General features: G+C 44.6%; 1 protein-coding gene across 1 annotated transcript in view; it reads left to right on the forward strand.

Moving 5' to 3' along the window:
* Positions 1–19,190, forward strand: part of MORC2 (MORC family CW-type zinc finger 2) — a gene marked incomplete at its 3' end in the record, with an annotated part of 58,771 nt that overhangs the window by 5,322 nt on the left and 34,259 nt on the right. Inside the window, exons 2-6 of the mRNA XM_082007492.1 lie at positions 953–1,006; positions 2,543–2,577; positions 8,202–8,270; positions 16,646–16,736; positions 18,330–18,438. Coding sequence (XP_081863618.1) covers positions 953–1,006; positions 2,543–2,577; positions 8,202–8,270; positions 16,646–16,736; positions 18,330–18,438 — 358 coding nt within the window. The remainder of the gene's footprint in view (positions 1–952; positions 1,007–2,542; positions 2,578–8,201; positions 8,271–16,645; positions 16,737–18,329; positions 18,439–19,190) is intronic.

Below are 19,190 nucleotides of genomic sequence, written 5' to 3' on the forward strand. Positions count from 1 at the left end.
CTTGATGATCTTAAAGGTGTTTTCCAACTTTAATGATTCTGTGATTATGTGACTCAGTCTCTTCATCAAGCGTCCTAGAGGAGCAACAAATTCCAGGAACTGTTTCTCCAGGTCTTGTACCTGCTGTTAATATTGGGACTGATGTGGCTTGTCTAGATTTGAAATAATTGTTAGATTTTGAAAATAGGTCACCAAGTTGGGTGTTCAGTGGAGGTATTACATTAATGTTGGCAGACAATGTATTGTAATGATTTTATTGGCTTGTTAAGGTTTTCTCACCTTGTATCTTCTTTCAAGGTTGAGGCATATAATTAATGGCTTTCAAACAGGTGCTGCTTATAAAAGGTGGCAAGTTAAGAGGCTGGAAACTAAACATGGCTTTTGAGATTGTGCTGAAGTAGAACCTGGCTAGATGATTTTAACATTGAGTTTGGAAGGTGGTATGGTACAGTGATGGCAGAAGACTGTCTTTCTCTGGATTAGGAGCAGTTGCAGCTATTGGAAGTGTCCAAGGATCTGGAAGCTTCTTCCTGTCAGAAATAACTGCTGCAGAGTGAATTTGTGCATGGAGGAGATGGACCTTATAGATAATCCTCATCTTAGGCAGTATTTAGTTGCTGTCAATGTAGTGAATAATTAAGGATTTATGTGAATTGTTGACTAGTTCATTAGGTCAATAATCTTCTCTGTTATGTCTGTTTACCATGTGATATTTTTTAGACCATAGTGACCAGCAGTTTGTTGAATCAGACTCCACAGAGCAGCATGTCTGCTGTGTGTCTGCCTCTGGTAGACAGTAAAACACTCATTTCTAGTCTGCTGTCAACAGCAGACATTAGTATTGCAGACATACAGTTGGATTTGTTTAAAATGTGGTTGAGATTCTTGTTTGTTTACAGGTCTCTCTTTTTAAGTGTCAGTGTAACCCTGCTGATTCTATGTTTCATTACAGAACTACCCATGAGTTCTTGTTTGGTGCCCTTGCTGAACTTGTTGATAATGCCAGGTATGTACCTCAGACTGCCGAATTCCCAAGGTAAATTCAGTTAAGATTTAATTAGCCTGTCTACTTGTTGATCTTGAGCAATTTTCACTTCTAGTAGACTTTACAAAAAATACAAAATAGAAGACTTTGCTGTAGTTTAGTACGAATATTTTCCTTGGTCCTCTTATACTGCCACATCTACCACCCCCCCTCTCCCACACTCCCTCTCCCCCCCTCCCCCCCCCCCCAAAGTATTATTCCTGAAAAGGTAAGTTTGAATGAATTGTAGAACAACTCAGGTTGGAAGAGAAATTGTTAGAAGACACAAGATAGATTTAAGGAAAAAAGTAAGTCTGCCTTTTTCTTCATAGAAGTTGGTAAAATAATAATTACTGGAGCTGGGACTCTTAAGATACTTAGATAATACATGATGAAAATGAAATCAGAAGTGGGATGCTGGAAAAACAGATCAAGAACAGTTAGAGCAGTTGTGACACTTGAGAGGAGATTTGGTATTTAGAAATTGCAGGTCTTAGGCCACATTGCTCATGTTTGCATTCAGGAATCCAGGCTATAGCTGCATCCCAAGCCTTGCATACTTATCTCTTGAGCGTCACAAAATATTCTGATGTGGCATTATGGAAATACTTTGAGATAACTTTCTGTCATGTGTGAATTGTCACACTATGCAGCTCAGAATGTAGGGAGCTGAAACTGGAAGATTTCTGTGTAGAAGAAATTCCATATAGGGAATCAGCCATGCATGTGTGTGCACTGTTGCTTTTTATACCTTTGCTACAACATAGCTAAATGTAGCATCTTTGAGATTAATGGGTGGTTTTGTCTTCAACCTCTTGGTTCCTCCTCTGGGAAAAGGGACACTGGCCTTCTGGGAAGGAGGTGGCTGGAGATACAGAGACAAGACAAAGGGACTTTGTCATTTGGGAAGTGAGGTTTTATTACAGCACTACAGCTGCACTCTTCTGATCAGCAAATCAGGGGTGTGTGATAGTCTACATGAAAAAAAATAATTAAAGATTGGTTTTGAGAAGAGGGCAGTAGTACTGTATATGCTGCTGTTTCAAGTACAGAGGAGGATGCACAGTGTATGAAGGGCTTTACTTAAGTGATCTTGTAATGACAGTTTCCTATGGCAACCTTTAATGTATTTGGATGGGAGTTTTATGTGGAGTTACTAAATTTTTCGTAGGCAGCTGCACAGAAAAAAATGAAGGTATTGTATGTTTTATACAGGAAGGAGCTCAGAAGTCTGGGCTTGTTTGAGTCTGCGTCCCCCCTGCCCTGAACTTTTGTTAAAAGCCAGTAATACTGTAACTACGTTTAGTTGTGTGGCAGCAATGTCTTGTGCAGGAGTTTGAGTTCAAACAGGAAAAAAGTAGAACAATGTGTCTTTTAACATGTCTGTTAATGCTGACTGTGGGGCCTTTGTGGACTTTGATCTGTGCAGTACATTTTGGAAATTATCGCCTGTGCCTGGATTTTAGCTTCACTTCTGTTTGACATTTGAATACTCATTGTGTTCTTATTGCTTTGTAGAGATGCAGATGCCACCAGAATAGACATTTATACTGGTAAGTCACTCCTGCTGCTTCCCTGCATGTCAGCAGTTACATCAGTAGTGTTCTGGTTTCAGCTCGGATTAGAGTTAATTTTCTTCCTAGTAGCTGGTATAGTACTATGTTTTAGATTTAGGATGAGAATAATGATAATATGCTGATGTTTCAGTTGTTGCTGGACCATGTTTGCACTAAGTCAAGGACTTTTCAGCTTTTCATAGTGCCCTGCCAGCATGGAGGCTGGGGTTGCAGAAGAAGCTGGGAGGGGACACAGCCAGGAGAGCTGACCCAAACTGGCTAAAGGGATATTCCATACCATACACTGTTATAGCGTGCTCAGTGTATAAACTAGGAGGAAAGCTGGCTGAGGGCTGCTGCTTGGGAGCTGGCTAGCCATCAGTCAGCAAGTGGTGAAGAGTTGCATTGTGCATCACTTATTTTGTATATTATTTAGAATCATAGAATCTTTGGGTTGGAAGGGACCTTTAAAGGTCGTCTAGTCCAACCCCCCTGTCATGAGCAGGGACATCTTCAACTAGATCAGGTCGCCCAGAGCCCTGTCCAACCTTGACCCAGAATGTTGCCAGGGATGGGGCATCTACCACCCCTCTGGGCAACCTCTGCAACCTCTGCCAGTGTTTCACCACCCTCTTCATAAAAAATTACTTCCTTGTATCTTGTCTAAATCTACCCTCTAAACTAAAAGTTTAAAAATGTTACCCCCTGTCATATCATTAGAGGCCCTGCTAAAAGGTCTGTCCCCACCTTTCTTAGAAGCCCCCTTTAAGTCCTGGCAGGCTGCAATAAGGTCTCTGCGGAGCCTTCTCTTCTCCGGGCTGAACAACCCCAACTCTCTCAGCTTGTCCTCACAGCAGAGCAGTTCCAGCCCTCGGAGCATTGCTGGGGCCTCCTCTGGACCCCCTCCAACAGGTCCATGTCCTGTCTGTGCTGAGGGCTCCAGAACTGGATGCAGCACTGCAGGGGGGAGACCCAGAGCAGAGCAGAGGGCAGAATCCCCTCCTTTGACTTGCTGGCCACACTGCTTTGGATGCAGCCCAGGTTGGCCTTCTGGGCTGCGAGCGCCCATTGCCAGCTCTTGTCCAGCTTTCCATGCACCAGTAGTCCTTCCATGTCCCTCTCAGAAGGGCTGCTCTCCATCCCTTCATCCTCCAGCCTGTACTAATACCAGGGGCTGCCCCAACCCAGGTGCAGGACCTTGCACTTGCCCTTGTGCATAAGCCCTCATGAAGTTCACATGGGCCCATTCCCGTCCAGGTCCCTCTGGATGGCATTGCGTCCCTCAGGCATGTCAACTGCACCACTTGGCTTGGTGTCATCTGCCAACTTGCTGAGGGTGCCCTCGATCCCTCTATGTCACTGATGAAGATACTAAAGAGTACCGGTCCCAATACAGACCCCTGAAGGACACCGCTCGTCACCGGTCTCCATCTGGACATTGAGCCATTGACCGCTAACCTCTGGATGCGACCATCCAACCGATTCCTCATCCACCCAGCAGTCCACCCATCAAATCCATCTCTCTCCAATTTAGAGAGAAAGATGTTGGGGGGGACTGTGTCAAAGGCCTTACAGAAGTCCAGACAGACGACATTGGTGGTTCTTCCCTTGTCCACTGATGTGGTCACTCCATCGTAGAAGGCCACTAGGTTGGTCAGGCAGGACTTGCCCTTGGCGAAGCCATGCTGTCTGCCTTGAATCCCCTCCCTGTCTCCCATGTGCCGTAGCATAGCTTCTAGGAGGACCTGTTCCATGATCTTCCCAGGCACAGAGGTGAGGCTCATGGGTGGGTAGTTCCCAGGGTCCTCCTTTCTACCTTTTTTTTAAAATGGGTGCAATGTTTCCCTTTTTCCAGTCTTCAGGGACTCCACCTGACTGCCGTGACTTTTCAAATGTCATGGAGAGTGGCTTGACAACTACATCAGCCAATTCCCTCAGGACTCTGGGATGCATCTCGTCAGGTTCCGCAGACTTGTGCATGTTCAGGTTCCTCAGGTGGTCTCAAATGTGATCTTCTCTTATCGTGGGAGGGACTTTGCTCCTCCAGCCCCTGCCTTGCAGTCCGTCCCCTCAAGAGGTGTGGAAAGAGAGGAAGACTGCCAGTGAAGACTGAGGCAAAGAAGTTGTTGAGTACCTCAGCCTTCTCCTCATCTGTTGTTACCAGTCTGTCAGCCTTGCTCATCAAGGGGGGTACGCTTTCTTTGACCTTCCTTTTCTGTCTGATATACCTGTAGAAGCTCTTCTTATTATTCTTTGTGTCCCTTGCCAAGTTCAGCTCCAGCTGTGCCTTGGCCCTCCTCACCTCATCCCTGCACAACTGGGCAGCATCCCTGTACTCATCCCAGGATACCTGTCCCTGCTTCCACCACCTCTGCATTTCCTTCTTGCCCTTTAGTTTGGACAGCAGGTCTTGACTCAGCCATGCTGGTCTCTTGCCTTCCTCTCCTGATTTCTATACCTGGGGATCGAGAGCTCTCGCACCCTGTGGAAAGCATCCTTAAAGATCTGCCAAAGCTCTGCTCCCTTGTCCCTGAGGGCAGTTTCCCAGGGGGTCCTATTGACCAACTCCCTGAAGAGCTGGAAATTTGCTTTCCTAACATTCAGGGTCCTGACTTTACTCTTCGCCCGCCCCACATCTCTCAGGACTGCGAACTCCACCCGTCCATGATCACTGCAGCCCAGGCTGCCTCCAACCTTTACGTCACCAATTAGCGTCACACGCGTTGGTGACCATCAGGTCCAGTATGGCATCCGCTCTGGTAGGGTGTTTACTACCTGGCAGAGGAAGTTATCCTCCACACACTCCAGGAGTCTCCTGGATTGCCTACAGCTCGCCATGCTGCTTTCCCAGCAGATGTTGGGGTGGTTGAAGTCCCCCGGCAGGATGAGAGCCTGTGAGCACGATGCCTCCTGTAGCTGGAGTGTGAAGGCTTCACCAGTAGACTCTCCTTGATCAGGTGGCCTGTAGTAGACACCAACCACAAGGTTCCCTTTGTTGCCTCGGTCTCTGATTCTTACCCATAAGCTTTCAACCTGCTGGTGGCTATTGTTCAGAGACAGCCCTTCACAATCTATCCCTTTCTCTGCCCTTCCTTCCTTGCCTGTCTCTTCTGAACAGCCTGTAGCCATCGATCGCCACACTCCAGTCATGGGATCCGTCCCACCAAGTTTCAGTAATGGCAACCAGATCATAGGTTTCAAGCAGCACGGTGGTTTCCAACTCCTGTTTGTTGCCCATGCTGCATGCACTGGTGTAGAGCCACTTCAGCTGGGCTGTCTGCCATGTCACCCTCTTAGAGGAACCCCCTTTAGTTCCTTTGAGGTCTTTCTCTGGTGCAACAGGCTGAGGGGCCTCACTAGCACCCCGTCCCTCTAACCTCACTGTCTTATCCCACAGCTTGTCGTGGGTAAGCCTGATATTATCCCCCTCCCGCTTCGAGTCTAGTTTAAAGCTCTGCCGATAAGCCCCACCAGCTTGTGAGCAAAGACCCTCTTTCCCCTTTGAGAATGGTTAATCCCCTAGCTGATGGCAGCAAGCCAGGTGCCGTGTAGGCCATCCCATTGTCAAAAAGATGAAATTGTGGTGGTAGCAGCAGTCTCGGAGCCATGCATTAATAGACTGGGCCTGTCTGTTCCTCCCTATGTCGCTGCCCACAACTGGAAGGAGGGAGGAAAAAAATAACCTGTGCTCCAGACTCCCTTACCAACCGTCCCAAGGCCCTGAAGTCTCTCTTGATCGCCCTTGGACTGTGACTTGCAGCTTCATCTCAGCCCACATGGAAGAGCAGTAGTGGGTAATAGTCTGCGGGCCGCACCAGGCTAGGAAGTTTCCTAGTGATGTCCTTAACCTGTGCCCCAGGGAGGCAGCAGCCTTCCCTAAGAGAAGGGTCGGTCCAGCATATTGGACCCTCTGTTCCCCTCAGAAGGGAGTCACCTGCAACTATAACCCCTCTTTTCTTCCTGGTGGGGGTGGTCGTGATGTGGGCGGTAGGCCTTTCTGACCTTGGCAGCACCGCCAGCGTATCCGGACCATCATCCACTTCATCCATGGACTGTTCTTCCACATCCACAGCCTCATACCTGTTGTGCAGAGGCACCGGGGGAGGCAAGGTGGGCAAGGAGGGGGTTCGCCTGCTGCCCCGTGCATGGACTTGCCTCTGTTCACTCCCTTCCTAAGCTACTGCCTTCAGCCTGGCAGGGGAAGGATACAGAACCCCCTTGATCTTGGGTTTTTTTCTGGTGGCTGTTCCTGCTTCCGTCTCAGGGAGGGCAGAGCATGGTTCCTCAAGTCCATCTCTTTCTCAGACTCCCTGATGCTCCTTAACCTTTCTACCTCCTCTCGTAGCTCTGCCACCAGGACAAGTGATCTCAGTGATCTCTGAGCAGATCGTCCCCTGGTCACACCTCACACAGCTGTTCTCACTGCTGTCATCCATTACCAGTGAGAGGCTCTGGCACTCTCTGCAGCCTGAGACCTGGATGGCTGCACATTTCCGTGGGAACTCTTTGTGGATCTGGATTTTATCATCCTTATCATTATTTTCCCTTCTTTTTCTGTCCTCTTAATATGTCTTTATCGCAACTACTGAATTTTACTTTTTTCACCGATTGTCTCCCCCATCCTACTTGGGCGCTGTGTGGGCGGGAGTGAGCAAACAGCTGTGTGGTGTTGTAGCTGCCTGCTGGGTTAAACCGCAACAAGTATTTAACTTGGATTTAGGCTGCAAATGTGTGTTGTACCTTGTAGAATAAGAGTTAGGGTGTTTATGCCCCATAGTGTGTTCAGTTTTGGGCCTGTCACTGTAAGAAAGACATTTAGGTGCTGGTGCATGTCCACAGGAGGGCAATGAAGCTCTGGAAGGGTCTAGAGCACAAGTCTTATGAGGAGCTGCTGGGGAGCTGGTGTTGTTTATCCTCGAGGAAAGGAGGCTGAGGGGAGCCCTTATCACTCTCTACAACTACCTGAATGGAGATTGTAGCAAGGTGGGGATTGGTCTCTTTTCCCAAGTAACAAGTGATAGGATGAGAGGAAACAACCTCAAGTTGCACCAGGGGAGGTTTAGATTGAATATTAGGAAAAATTTCTTCACCGAAAGGGTTGTCAAGCATTGGAACAAGCTGCCCAGGGAAGTGGTTGAGTCACCATCTACATGTATTTAAAAGATGCGTAGATCTGGTGCTTAGGGACATGGTTTAGTGGTGGACTTGGCAGTGTTAGGTTTATGGTTGGACTTGATGATCTTAAGGGTCTTTTACAACCTAAATAATTCTATGATTCTACTGTTTGTCCTGCACCCCTGGTGCCTGTTGTCTTTCAGAATAACTTGGGCAAGCACTTAGATCAGCCTTCAGCTGAGGTTAGGTAAAGTGAGTAGCTGTTTATACTGGATGCTTAAGAAACCTGCTTTTACAGTATATTCTTGTAGCATATATTTACATAGAGTTTAAAATGCGGGAGAGGTTCTTAGACATTCTGTAACAAAAATCTGGTGCTCTTTCTTACAGCTTAGCCTTACTGGGGTTGTGAGAGCCCTGTTTATTGTTTTATTTCTGTCATGAACACTGATTCCATTTCATGGAACTTTGAACTTTTGCTTGTGGGAATAACTCTTCTCTCATAGAGCGACGGGAAGACCTACGAGGTGGATTTGTGCTGTGTTTTTTGGATGATGGAACGGGAATGGATTCAAGTAAGTGACAGGAATTTACAGTTGCATTTTCACGCTGAGGTTTCATGTTATGGCTTAAGCTGAATTAACAGCTTGGTTCTAGTGAAAGGGGCATGTTCTATGCCTGGATACATGTTCTTGCCTCTGCACTGTCTCTCTCACTGTATCATATATCAAACTATTCACCTCTTCAGTTGCAGTAAACTAATCTGGCCAAAAGAAAATTGTTTTGCTGCATTATAGAATTGAGTCAGCCTGTTCTGTGGTTTTGCAGGATACTAAAGTTGGCCTTGGGCTTGGAGGGAGCATAGTGTAGCCGGAATAGGGAACAAGCACAAGCTTTGATGGGCATAAGCATTTTCCCCATTAGAGGCTGCCAAGTGGTTAGTATATCTCAGCTCTAGTAAGAAAGTGCCATGGCAGAAACGGAAAGCTTAGCTTTGAAAGCATTTTGCCATAGTTTCATCATTGGCATTGTGATTGAGATCAATACTTGACAATTATAAAATTTTAGGAGTGTGAGAAGAATGTAACAAATGTCCTGCGTCGTTATAAGAATCGATGTAAACCCGTGTTGTATCTAGCAGGAGAAAAGCTTTCTTGCCTTGCTTTAGCATCAGTGAACAGCACTGTCAACCCATACCACATTCTTTGTGTCTTGAAGATGGGTAAATCCTCCTGTGAGGAGCTCTCTACTAGGGAGAAAAGTTGGGCTAAATTGGGAGGTTTTGGAGAAGGTGGGAGAGATAGGTAAATAAGCATCAACTAACACTTTTGTTCTGATCCCTCAATACTTTAAGATCATCTTGTGATATGAAGTATTTAATTCCATTTATTAATGCTTATAAAAATACATTAACATCTTTGATATGCAGATTTGTGACCTGCGTGAAGGAATTTAGTTTGGACTCTAGATAGCTTCTGTGTATTCTCTGGAATACAATTAAGGATGCTAAACAGGTCTTCTGAGAGTACTTTTCTGTCACCAGTGGAATTGAAGGAAGCAATTAAGCCCCATCCATAAAACACATTCAGAGGCTTAAATGTGTACTTCTCACAAGTCTTTGGATGAGGGAGAAGAAATACAACCTTTTCTGCATATCTTGAAAACTACATATTTGTCTCTGGATCAAGAGTAGAAGGTGACAAATGCCTGTTCTAATGCCGCAGAGTCTAATAGCTTTTACACTGTTGTTCCTGTATTACTGATTTTTGTGACATAGTGAGATTTAAGTATTGTCTAAGTATTAAGTTGCTTTTTTTGATGGATCTTTCTGCTAAATCTTGAAGGATTTTAGCCTGACTTTGGTAGTCTGAGATACTCTGTAAAGGAGATTGGCAGATGCTGTGGGTTGTTGTGGTATTTCACAGCACTATCCATCATATACAGCAAATACCATATAATTTATGTCCTTTGACTGTCTTGATGCTTGCATCAAAGTGTGGTTGATTCTTTGTCTGAAATTTTTATTTATTTATTTCTTAAATGTTCAATAGGCTGCTGTCCTGATTTTGGCTGGGGTAGAGTTATTTTTTCCCTAATAGCTGTTATATTGCTGAGGGTTTGGATTTAGTGCTGTGTTTTGGATTTAGGATGAGAATCATGTTGATAACACACTGATGTTTTTAGTTGTTGGTAAGTAGTTGTACTGCTTATACTCAGTCAAGGACTTTCCAGCTTCCCATGCTCTGCCAGCAGGGAGGTGCACAAGAAGCTGGGAGGGGGCACAGCCAGGACAGCTGACCCAGACTGGCCAAAGGGATATTCCCTGCTAGATAATGTCATGCGCAGTGTATAAACTGGGGTTAGCCAGGGGGTGGGAATCGCTGCCCAGGGACGGGCTGTGGATCACGGTGTGGTGAGCAATTGTTGTATTGTGCATCACTTGTTTTTGTGTATTTCATTATTACTATTATTATTGTTGTTATTTCCTTTTCTTTTGCTGTCCTGTTAAACTATTTTTATCTCAACTCACGAGTTTTTTTTTTTTTCTGATTCTCTCTCCCATCCCACTGAAGGGGTGGGGAGGTGAGCACACAACTGCATGGTGCTTAGTTGCCAGCTGGGGCTAAACCATGACAGCTCTTTGCCCCTTTCCCAGACATTGCTTTTCAGAATATAAATTGGTATGCAACTTTGTTTAGTGCTTACAAAAAAAGCCCTTTTTAATTTTCAGTAGTGCAAGATATATTGTTTTGATGCATAGCCTAGCGATCGTGTCTTCATGGCATCAATGCTGGATGGTCATAATAGGCTTGATATGCATTTGAAAGTCACTTGACCAAGGGCAGCCAGGTATAAACTCTTATTTGCTGCACTTTTTGCCTGTCAACATGGACAAAAGTGGCTGGGGAGAGTCTGTTATTCTAACTCCCTATATGGGCCTCTCTGTTTCTGTCCCGGGCTACAGGGGTCTGAGTTTACTTTCTCATAATGTAGGATATACCAGTTTTAAAGACATCTTGAAGATCTCTTATCTGAAACCTGATTTTAGGAAATGTCAGCAGAAAACCTTTTATTGGACTTTTCTCCCTTCTTATTTTGAAAATAGCATCAACATCTATACAGACCTTCCTTCAACAGAAATCAAAGAGCTTGGGAGTGTTTTATTTTTCTGCATGATAACTTTAATTAAGGCTTATTTTAATTCTACATAAAACTGACATGTTAAAAAGAATAACTATGTGCCTTGCTGTAGTGCTGTTGGAGCCCACACTAGCATGTGATCTTTCTGAGTACACTGGAAGGACAGCTTAGAAGACTGAGGCATCATCTGGGAGGATGAGTAAATGAACCCAGGTATCTCTGGGCACTTTGACACAGATGGAAGAGCTGAACAGCTTAAATGAACCGTTCCATTAACATGTTCTCTGTGTTATTCTGTCCTGTTGCTATTCAGTCTCATTGGTCTTGTTCTGTGTTGGACAGTTCCAGATTTGTCTGTCAAGCTGTGAAAACAGAAGGGTATAGAAAGGCAATAGGCCAAATTTGAATGCTTTGATAGCTCTGGATTGTCAAGCCAAATGGCAGCTCCTCAACTGAAATTAGTGGAGGGTCTAAGTGATTAGCATTTCTAAAAACTAGGTGTGTTTGTCAAGTGACTCCTACTACAATTGCATTCAGAACTTGCTGCATTGGCTCTCTTAATGATCACACTGGATTGTGTGGTCTGAATATCAAAATACATTTGTACTCAAGCTCCAAACATCTTGTGCTGTAGAGTCATAAGTTATCAAAAGGTCTGAGGATTCAGTGATGCCACAGTACAGATCTTTTCTAAAAAAGCATCATGTCCCTCAGAGATATTAGGATAGTAGTACTGGTCCAGAAGTTTGGCTTTTTCATAAGGGTCTAAGGAGGAGTTAATTAGAAAACCAAACAGTGGATCTCACACAGCACATCTTAGGGTGGGATTTCCATATTTTCAGTGGCATCACTACTTCAGGATACTCAGGCTTGAGAATTTTACCTACTGCTTGGGCTCAGAAGGTGCTGCATGAATTCAATGAATCAATTTGTAGGTTGAAAAAGTATAACAACTAATTTAGGAAGTGATCTGTAATTGTATTCTTAAAGGATTGAAGAAAATAAGTCTTTAACTTGAATTTTAGAATCATACAACATAAAACATCCCAGTTTGCAAGGGACCTCAAAGATCATCTGCTCCAACCTTTTGTGGGAAGGGGAGCCTAGATGAGATGATTTAGCACCCTGTCCTGTCACATCTTGAAAACCTCCAGCAATGGGGACTCCACCACATTCCTGGGGAGGTTGTTCCAGTGATTGATTGTTCTCACTCTAAAGAATTTCTTTCTTGTGTTGAGATGAAACCTCTCCCAGTGCAACTTGTACCCGTTGCCCCTTGTCTTTAACATGTGGCTCCTTGTGAAGAGAGCGCCTTCATCCTCTTTGTAGCTGCCCTTTAAGTACTGGAATACTGTGATGAGATTCCCCTGAGTCCTTTCTTCTCCAGGAAGAAAATACCTAGCTCCTTTTGTCTTTTCTCATAGGGCAGGTTCTCCAGCCCTTTGATCATTGTCTGCTTTGGACCCTGTCCAGTCTGTCTGCATCTTTCTTGAATTGAGGAGACCAGAACTGGACACAGAACCCCGGGCGCGGCCTGACACACACTGAATACAATGGGATTATCACATCTTGATCTCTTTAGTAATGCCCCTGTGGATGCAGTCCAGGATCCCATTTGCCTTTGAGTGGTACTCTGCTGACTCATGTTCAGCTTGTTGTCCACCAGGACCTCCAGGTCCCTTTCAGCAAGGCCGCTCCCCAGCCACACAGATCCCAGTTTGTACTAGGCTCTTTGGTTACTTCATCCCACGTACAGGACCTTGCCCTTCCCTTGAACTTCCTGCAGTTCTTCCTTGCCCGCTCTTCTAGCCTGTCCAGGTCTCTCTCTAAGATGGCTCTCGCTTCTGATGTGTCCAGCTCACCTCCATCACCAAACCTGGTGAGAGTGCTTTCAATCCCACCATCCAGATCCCTTATGAAGATATTGAACAGCATGGGGCACAGCACTGATCCCTGGGGGACCCCACTTGTGACAGGCTGACAGCTGGAGTAGAAACCATTGATGATCACTGTCTGAGTGTGACCTGTGAGCCAGTTCCCTATCCATCTTGCATACCATCCATCCGGTCTGTGTGTTTCCAGATTGTCCAGGAGAAGGCTGTGGGAAACGGTGTCCAACGCTTTGCTGAAGCCCAGCTAAACAATGTCCACTGCTCTCCCCACATGGACAGAAAGGACTGCCTTGTAGAAGGTGACCAGGTGTCTTGGTTTCAACTGGGATAGTTAATTTTCTTTCTAGTAGCTAGTATAGTGCTGTGTTTTGGATTTAGTATGAGGTTAATGTTGGTTACACACCGATGCGTGTAATTAGTTTTTGCTAAGTAGTGCTTACACTAGTCAAGAACTTTTCAGCTCCTCATGTCCTGCCAGCGAGATGCTAGGAGGGGATGCAGCCTGGACAGCTGACCCAAACTGGCCAAAGGGATATTCCATACCATATGACATCATGCTCAGAATATAAACAGAGGGAGTTGCCCCAGAGGCCTGTGGCTCAGGAACTAGCTGGGCATTGATCAGCAGGTCGTGAACAATTGCATTGTACATCACTTTTTTGTATACTCTGTTGTTGTTGTTATTCCCTTCCTTTTCTATCCTATTAAACTGTCTTTATCTCAACCCACGAGTTCTACTTTTTTTCCTAATTCTCTCCCCCATCCCCCTGTGTCAGGGGGAGTGAGTGAATGGCTGTATGGTGTTCAGCTGCCTGCTGGGTTAAACCACAACACCAGGTCAGTCAGGTGTGACTTGTTTTTGGTAAATCCATACTGGCTTATCCCAATGACCTGCTTCATTTGGCTTGTATAAGAGGACTTGTTCCATTGCTTTCCCAGGGGTTGAAGTAAATATATCGGTTCTTGTTCCTTTAAACTGTATTTTTGAAGTTTGGAACCTCAAAGGAGCTTTTGTTTATTGGATGCAGTTAATTAACTACTAATGTCTTGGCTACTTTATTAGATCTTATGTTTTTAAAATACTGTTTATCCAAGGCTCACAGAGGTGAGGAACAATGTTTAAATGTAACTGGGATTCTAGAACTTATTTTAAAGTTGTGTGTACATGCTTTGTCTGTAGGCAGTGACACTTGGGGGACCACTCTCAGGGGAGTGGTCTACATATTCCTCAGGTGAAAATGTCTCTTTAACCTTGTAGCACATTGCTGTCTCCTCTCAAGTTAACAGATTTTTGAAATAAATAACAGGAACTTGTATCAAACTGATTTGTCAATCACTAGCTGTGTTCAGCCATTTCCCCCAAGTGGCTGGGTGTCTTGTGTTTGTTGTGGTGATGAAAGGCCTCGGAGCTTGTTCCCTGTTTCCCTGTCCAGGGAAAGACTGTGACTGGGTTTAGGCTTGGTTTAGACTGATTTCCCCCAGGTGGTAAATTACACACTTTGGCTCTGGGATATTTTTTGAGGATGCTGTCGAGTCCACTGCAAGTACTCTACCTAATGCGAATTTAGCAGATGAATCTATGGAAAAGGCAGGAAGGATAATTTTCTGTGCTCAGGTCAGGACCTTCTTAAGTGTATTCTCAGTTGGAGAACTTGGAAATATGAGAGGATTCTTCTCAAAGTATGAAGCCAGTGGCAGGGCAGAAGGGAGGTATGGCTTGTGACTGTAGCAGGGGAGCAGGCAGCTGCCTGCAGGATCGTTAGCAGTGTGTTGTGTGTCAGCCAGTGCATGTGCTGTAATAGCCTGTCTGTTGTTCAGGAAAACGCTCTGTTGCTGTCCTGGAGGACCAACAGTCAGGAACTAAACAGCTCCATTGCCCAGTTCTTCATCCTAGGAGTTTGGTATTTCTTATTAGGAGACTTCTTATCTGTGCCCTTGATTCATTTTCTTGGGCTCTGCAGATCAATCTGCCATCTTGAGCAAATTGGGTTTTTTTGCTTGTCTGTTTGGCATAGATTACATCACCCCCCTTCTTGTTGCCAGGGAGTTTGTTTTTTTTTTTAAAGCCAGTAACTCTGAGACACGACAAAAACAAAAACAGTGCGACTAAAATAGCCTTAAGTGAAACTCCATCCAGAGCCTTAACTCAAAAAACCTGGGAAAAAAAATTGTTTGTACCTTGATTCTTGGGAAAGAGATAAAGATTAAATCTCTCCCAAAGACAGCAAGCCTGGAGCAGAGAGATGCTCCCTTGCTCCCAAGTAGTCCCCTCTGCTCGGCATCTTCATCCCTATGCCCAGAAAGAAGAATCTTTATAGGGTGGTTTTGTACATCCAGCATTGAATGATAAACCGTATGGTAACCTTTTCTGAGAGAGGAAATGCTTCGGACAACTACTCTTTACTCTTTTTGGACTTCTCAAAGTTTTCTTAAAAACAGTTGTTGGTACAACTTTTCATATAGCAAAAAGGTTCCAAAAAGCCTTCTCTTCTTAGAATATCCCCTGTACTCTTTTCTGACCAGGCTTTAAAACTAACACAGTAATAATAATATCACAATCATCATCAATATCCTTATCCAGATGTCAAATGTGAGATAATCTAATGTGTGGGTTTTTTGGCTAGATAGTACTATATTAGGCTGAAGGAAAGGAAGAGGTACACTCATCCAGTCAGAAGTTAGTTTTGAAATAGTTGTGAACCTCCATTATGAACTTACTGTATTAAGGCAGTAAGGTGCTTGCACAGTTGTTCTCATGTATGTTCATCTTCTAGTTTGTAGCTGTAAATCTGCATGTCATTTCAATGGAAAATGGCATTCTGACACTCAGCTCAGTGATTCCGTGTTGGACCAATGGTGTTAGTACTAAACATTTTACTGTAACAACTCACTGTCAGTACTAGTGGATCTGGGTAAGTCTCCTGTATGCTGAAATCCAACTTGTCCATGGGCTAAGCCTCCATGTAGCTGACTGGTGGGATGAGAGATGTCCTGTACTCCTTCACAGCTTGTGTATGCATTTGAGGGCTGTAATTATTGTTAGCCTTCCTGTTAAGGCACTTTGTGTTCCTTTTCAATGGAATTGCATTTTCTTTCTCCGAGTAAACTCTGTGGTGAAATGATTGCTATCTCTTGGAGGAAGGGAGAGGAATTGTTCTGTCCTATAGATCATGTTAAAAGGCTTCATCCCTGGAACAATAGAAAGGCTTGACTAAAAAATGACAGACCTTCTCAGCTGTAAGCCATCACATCCTTTCATTTTGTCCTGTGCTAATAAAATACTCTGTTAATTGCTGCTGTACTTGCTAGTACTGCCTTTTCACCCACAGCTGTCCTACTGTCAGTAGCCCAGCAATCTGCTGCAAAAACTAGCTTTTGTCTTACTAGTGCATTAATTAATCATAGGGTTCGTTCAATGCTATATAGAAAAAGTAACGTTTATCCCAAATTCAGGACGTTTTTCATAGTACTGACTTATGCTCTAGTGCCAGTAGTTTTGAGTCTGTGGTGTCAGCAGTACATGCAGTACAGCAGAGCTGCAGTGTCCCAGGGTATGTTTTGGTTTATGAGCGTGTTGATAATTGTGGTGGACACAACAGATCATCTTGTGGACATTTTTTGTAAAAATAAGCTTCTTTGTGCAGTTTGGATGGGGCACTGTGCTAGAAACTTAAAACTCTTTGTCAGCATGATGGCATCTGTACAAAGCTTTTGATGATATAAATGCCAGGGAGCAATGTGTATCTTACAGGGCTGTATGGTAGGGATTCAGGGGTTTGGCTTGGGCTTCTGGCCTCTTCCATGCTATAGTCTTTCTGTGCTACTTACAGTAGTGAATAAGTTTATTTGAAATATGTGTGTGTGTGTCTATATTAAAATATAATTTTTTGTTCTTTCTTCTCTGTCTCTTGTTCCAGATGAAGCTGCCAGTGTTATTCAATTTGGTAAATCAGCCAAGCGATCACCTGAGTCAACTCAAATTGGGCAGTATGGGAACGGCTTGAAATCGTAGGTATAACAAAAGGCAGCCCTCTGAGATTATGGAGGTTAGAGTTGAGATAGTAAATGTATTTTTTGCTTGGAGGTGTATATCTTTTTTTTGAGGGGTGAGAGGGGAAAGCAGATGAAATCTAAATAAAGATACCATGGTTTGGTAGACAGGAGCTCTAGGAACAGCTGCTGTAGTTCTTCAGTGGCAGAGAGGTCTGTCCAAAGCTGATGACAGTGTTTTGCCATTATGTTTGCATGATGCAGAGGATACAGATCAGAGCTGGGGAAAAAAAATGAAAGAGCAGGAAACAAAATTTTAATATGCCTGTGGCAGATAGTAAAATTGGAGCAAAATAGCATTGCAGCCTCTCACTAGGAAAGTTATATGGTACAAGTCAGATGGACTTAAACCTTTTCTTTTTTTCTTAAATGAAACAAATGCATGGAGGAGAAGGGGGATGATGGAAGGAATGAGAGGAGGAGTGACAGAGTGACAGAGGAGCAGAGGTGGGAAGGAAATCTTACTAGTTGGCAGGGATTAGCTAGGAAAGAGAAGGGAGTTTGCTGTGGTGAACTGCTGTCTTTGGGAAAGGTACAGGGCTTACTCTGATCGGCTGTTCTGCTTTATGCTGTTCCATGTGGCTTGATTATTCTATATGCATCCTACTGGGGAAATCTGTGGGACTCTTCTGGGTAGGGGGAATTAAAAAAGGGGATGTAAGGGATCTAGAGATACTACTGATCCAGTTGCAGTACAGGACAGATCCCAGATCCTGCCTGAGCACTTCCAGGACAGATCTCTATCCCGTTCTTAACCTTGAGCAAGAGGCATACTATATTACAGCTGAGAAATGCAGACTGAAGCCTAAACAGGCGAAAGGTGAGCTTTGGTATCGCATTAAGCCAATCTGAAGAGAACTGAACTGACAGAATGCTAATCCTTCTTTTGATGCAATGTTAATTTTTCTCTGTTAAGGGTTTTTGGACAAGTCAGGTAATAGGGTAAAACAGAAGATGAGGAAGGCACTATTGGAGATGGGAGACTGGAGAAGAAGATGAAACTGTCCCTTTTTGTGACAACTAGCTGCTAAATTGCATTAGCTGAAGTGTCAGTGCATCTTTAGAGTTAGACGTTAGGAAATAAATGGTCTGTCTCCCAGAAACTTGTCTGCTGCTATTCATTCTGTGTACGGCAAAAGGAAGTGTGCATTTGCTCTCTCCCTTACATTTTCTGCTCATACATTTGAAGGTTATTGTCATGTCTCACCTTAGTAATCTTTTTCAGATTTAAAAATTTTTTGTTTGTTTGTTTTTTTAAAAAACTGTCTGTGTAGTATGAGCCTGGAAAGCCACACTGTACTTCTGCACCTTTTAATTGTGACTAGTGTTAAATGTTTTGAAATGTTATGAAAACGTCCAGATTGAGATGCCTTTTGAAAGGAAAGAGATATTCAGAGAGAAAGATAGCTGATGTTTAAGCCCTTCTTTTGCCTTACTGGGTTTTGGCATCCCATAATTGAATGTAATGTGAAGAAAATGCAGTAATGTGGTCTGCTTTCTAAAAAATGTTGTGCACCAGGTGTAACATGCAGCCTGAAATCTTGTCTCCAGGGGTTCCATGCGGATTGGGAAGGATTTTATCCTGTTCACGAAGAAAGGCAACACCATGACTTGCCTCCTGTTGTCACGAACGTTCCATGAGGAAGAAGGCATCGATGAGGTTTGTTGTAACAAACTAATATGCTCGCCAGAATGAATATGGCAACACAGACAGAATTCCCACGGAAATGTGCAGCCATCCAGGTCTCAGGCTGCAGAGAGTGCCAGAGCCTCTCACTGGTAATGGATGACAGCAGTGAGAACAGCTGTGTGAGGTGTGACCAGGGGACGATCTGCTCAGAGATCACTGAGATCACTTGTCCTGGTGGCAGAGCTACGAGAGGAGGTAGAAAGGTTAAGGAGCATCAGGGAGTCTGAGAAAGAGATGGACTTGAGGAACCATGCTCTGCCCTCCCTGAGACGGAAGCAGGAACAGCCACCAGAAAAAAACCCAAGATCAAGGGGGTTCTGTATCCTTCCCCTGCCAGGCTGAAGGCAGTAGCTTAGGAAGGGAGTGAACAGAGGCAAGTCCATGCACGGGGCAGCAGGCGAACCCCCTCCTTGCCCACCTTGCCTCCCCCGGTGCCTCTGCACAACAGGTATGAGGCTGTGGATGTGGAAGAACAGTCCATGGATGAAGTGGATGATGGTCCGGATACGCTGGCGGTGCTGCCAAGGTCAGAAAGGCCTACCGCCCACATCACGACCACCCCCACCAGGAAGAAAAGAGGGGTTATAGTTGCAGGTGACTCCCTTCTGAGGGGAACAGAGGGTCCAATATGCTGGACCGACCCTTCTCTTAGGGAAGGCTGCTGCCTCCCTGGGGCACAGGTTAAGGACATCACTAGGAAACTTCCTAGCCTGGTGCGGCCC

This window comes from Phaethon aethereus (assembly GCF_964289735.1).
Source record: "Phaethon aethereus genome assembly, chromosome: 17".
Lineage (NCBI taxonomy): Eukaryota > Metazoa > Chordata > Aves > Phaethontiformes > Phaethontidae > Phaethon > Phaethon aethereus.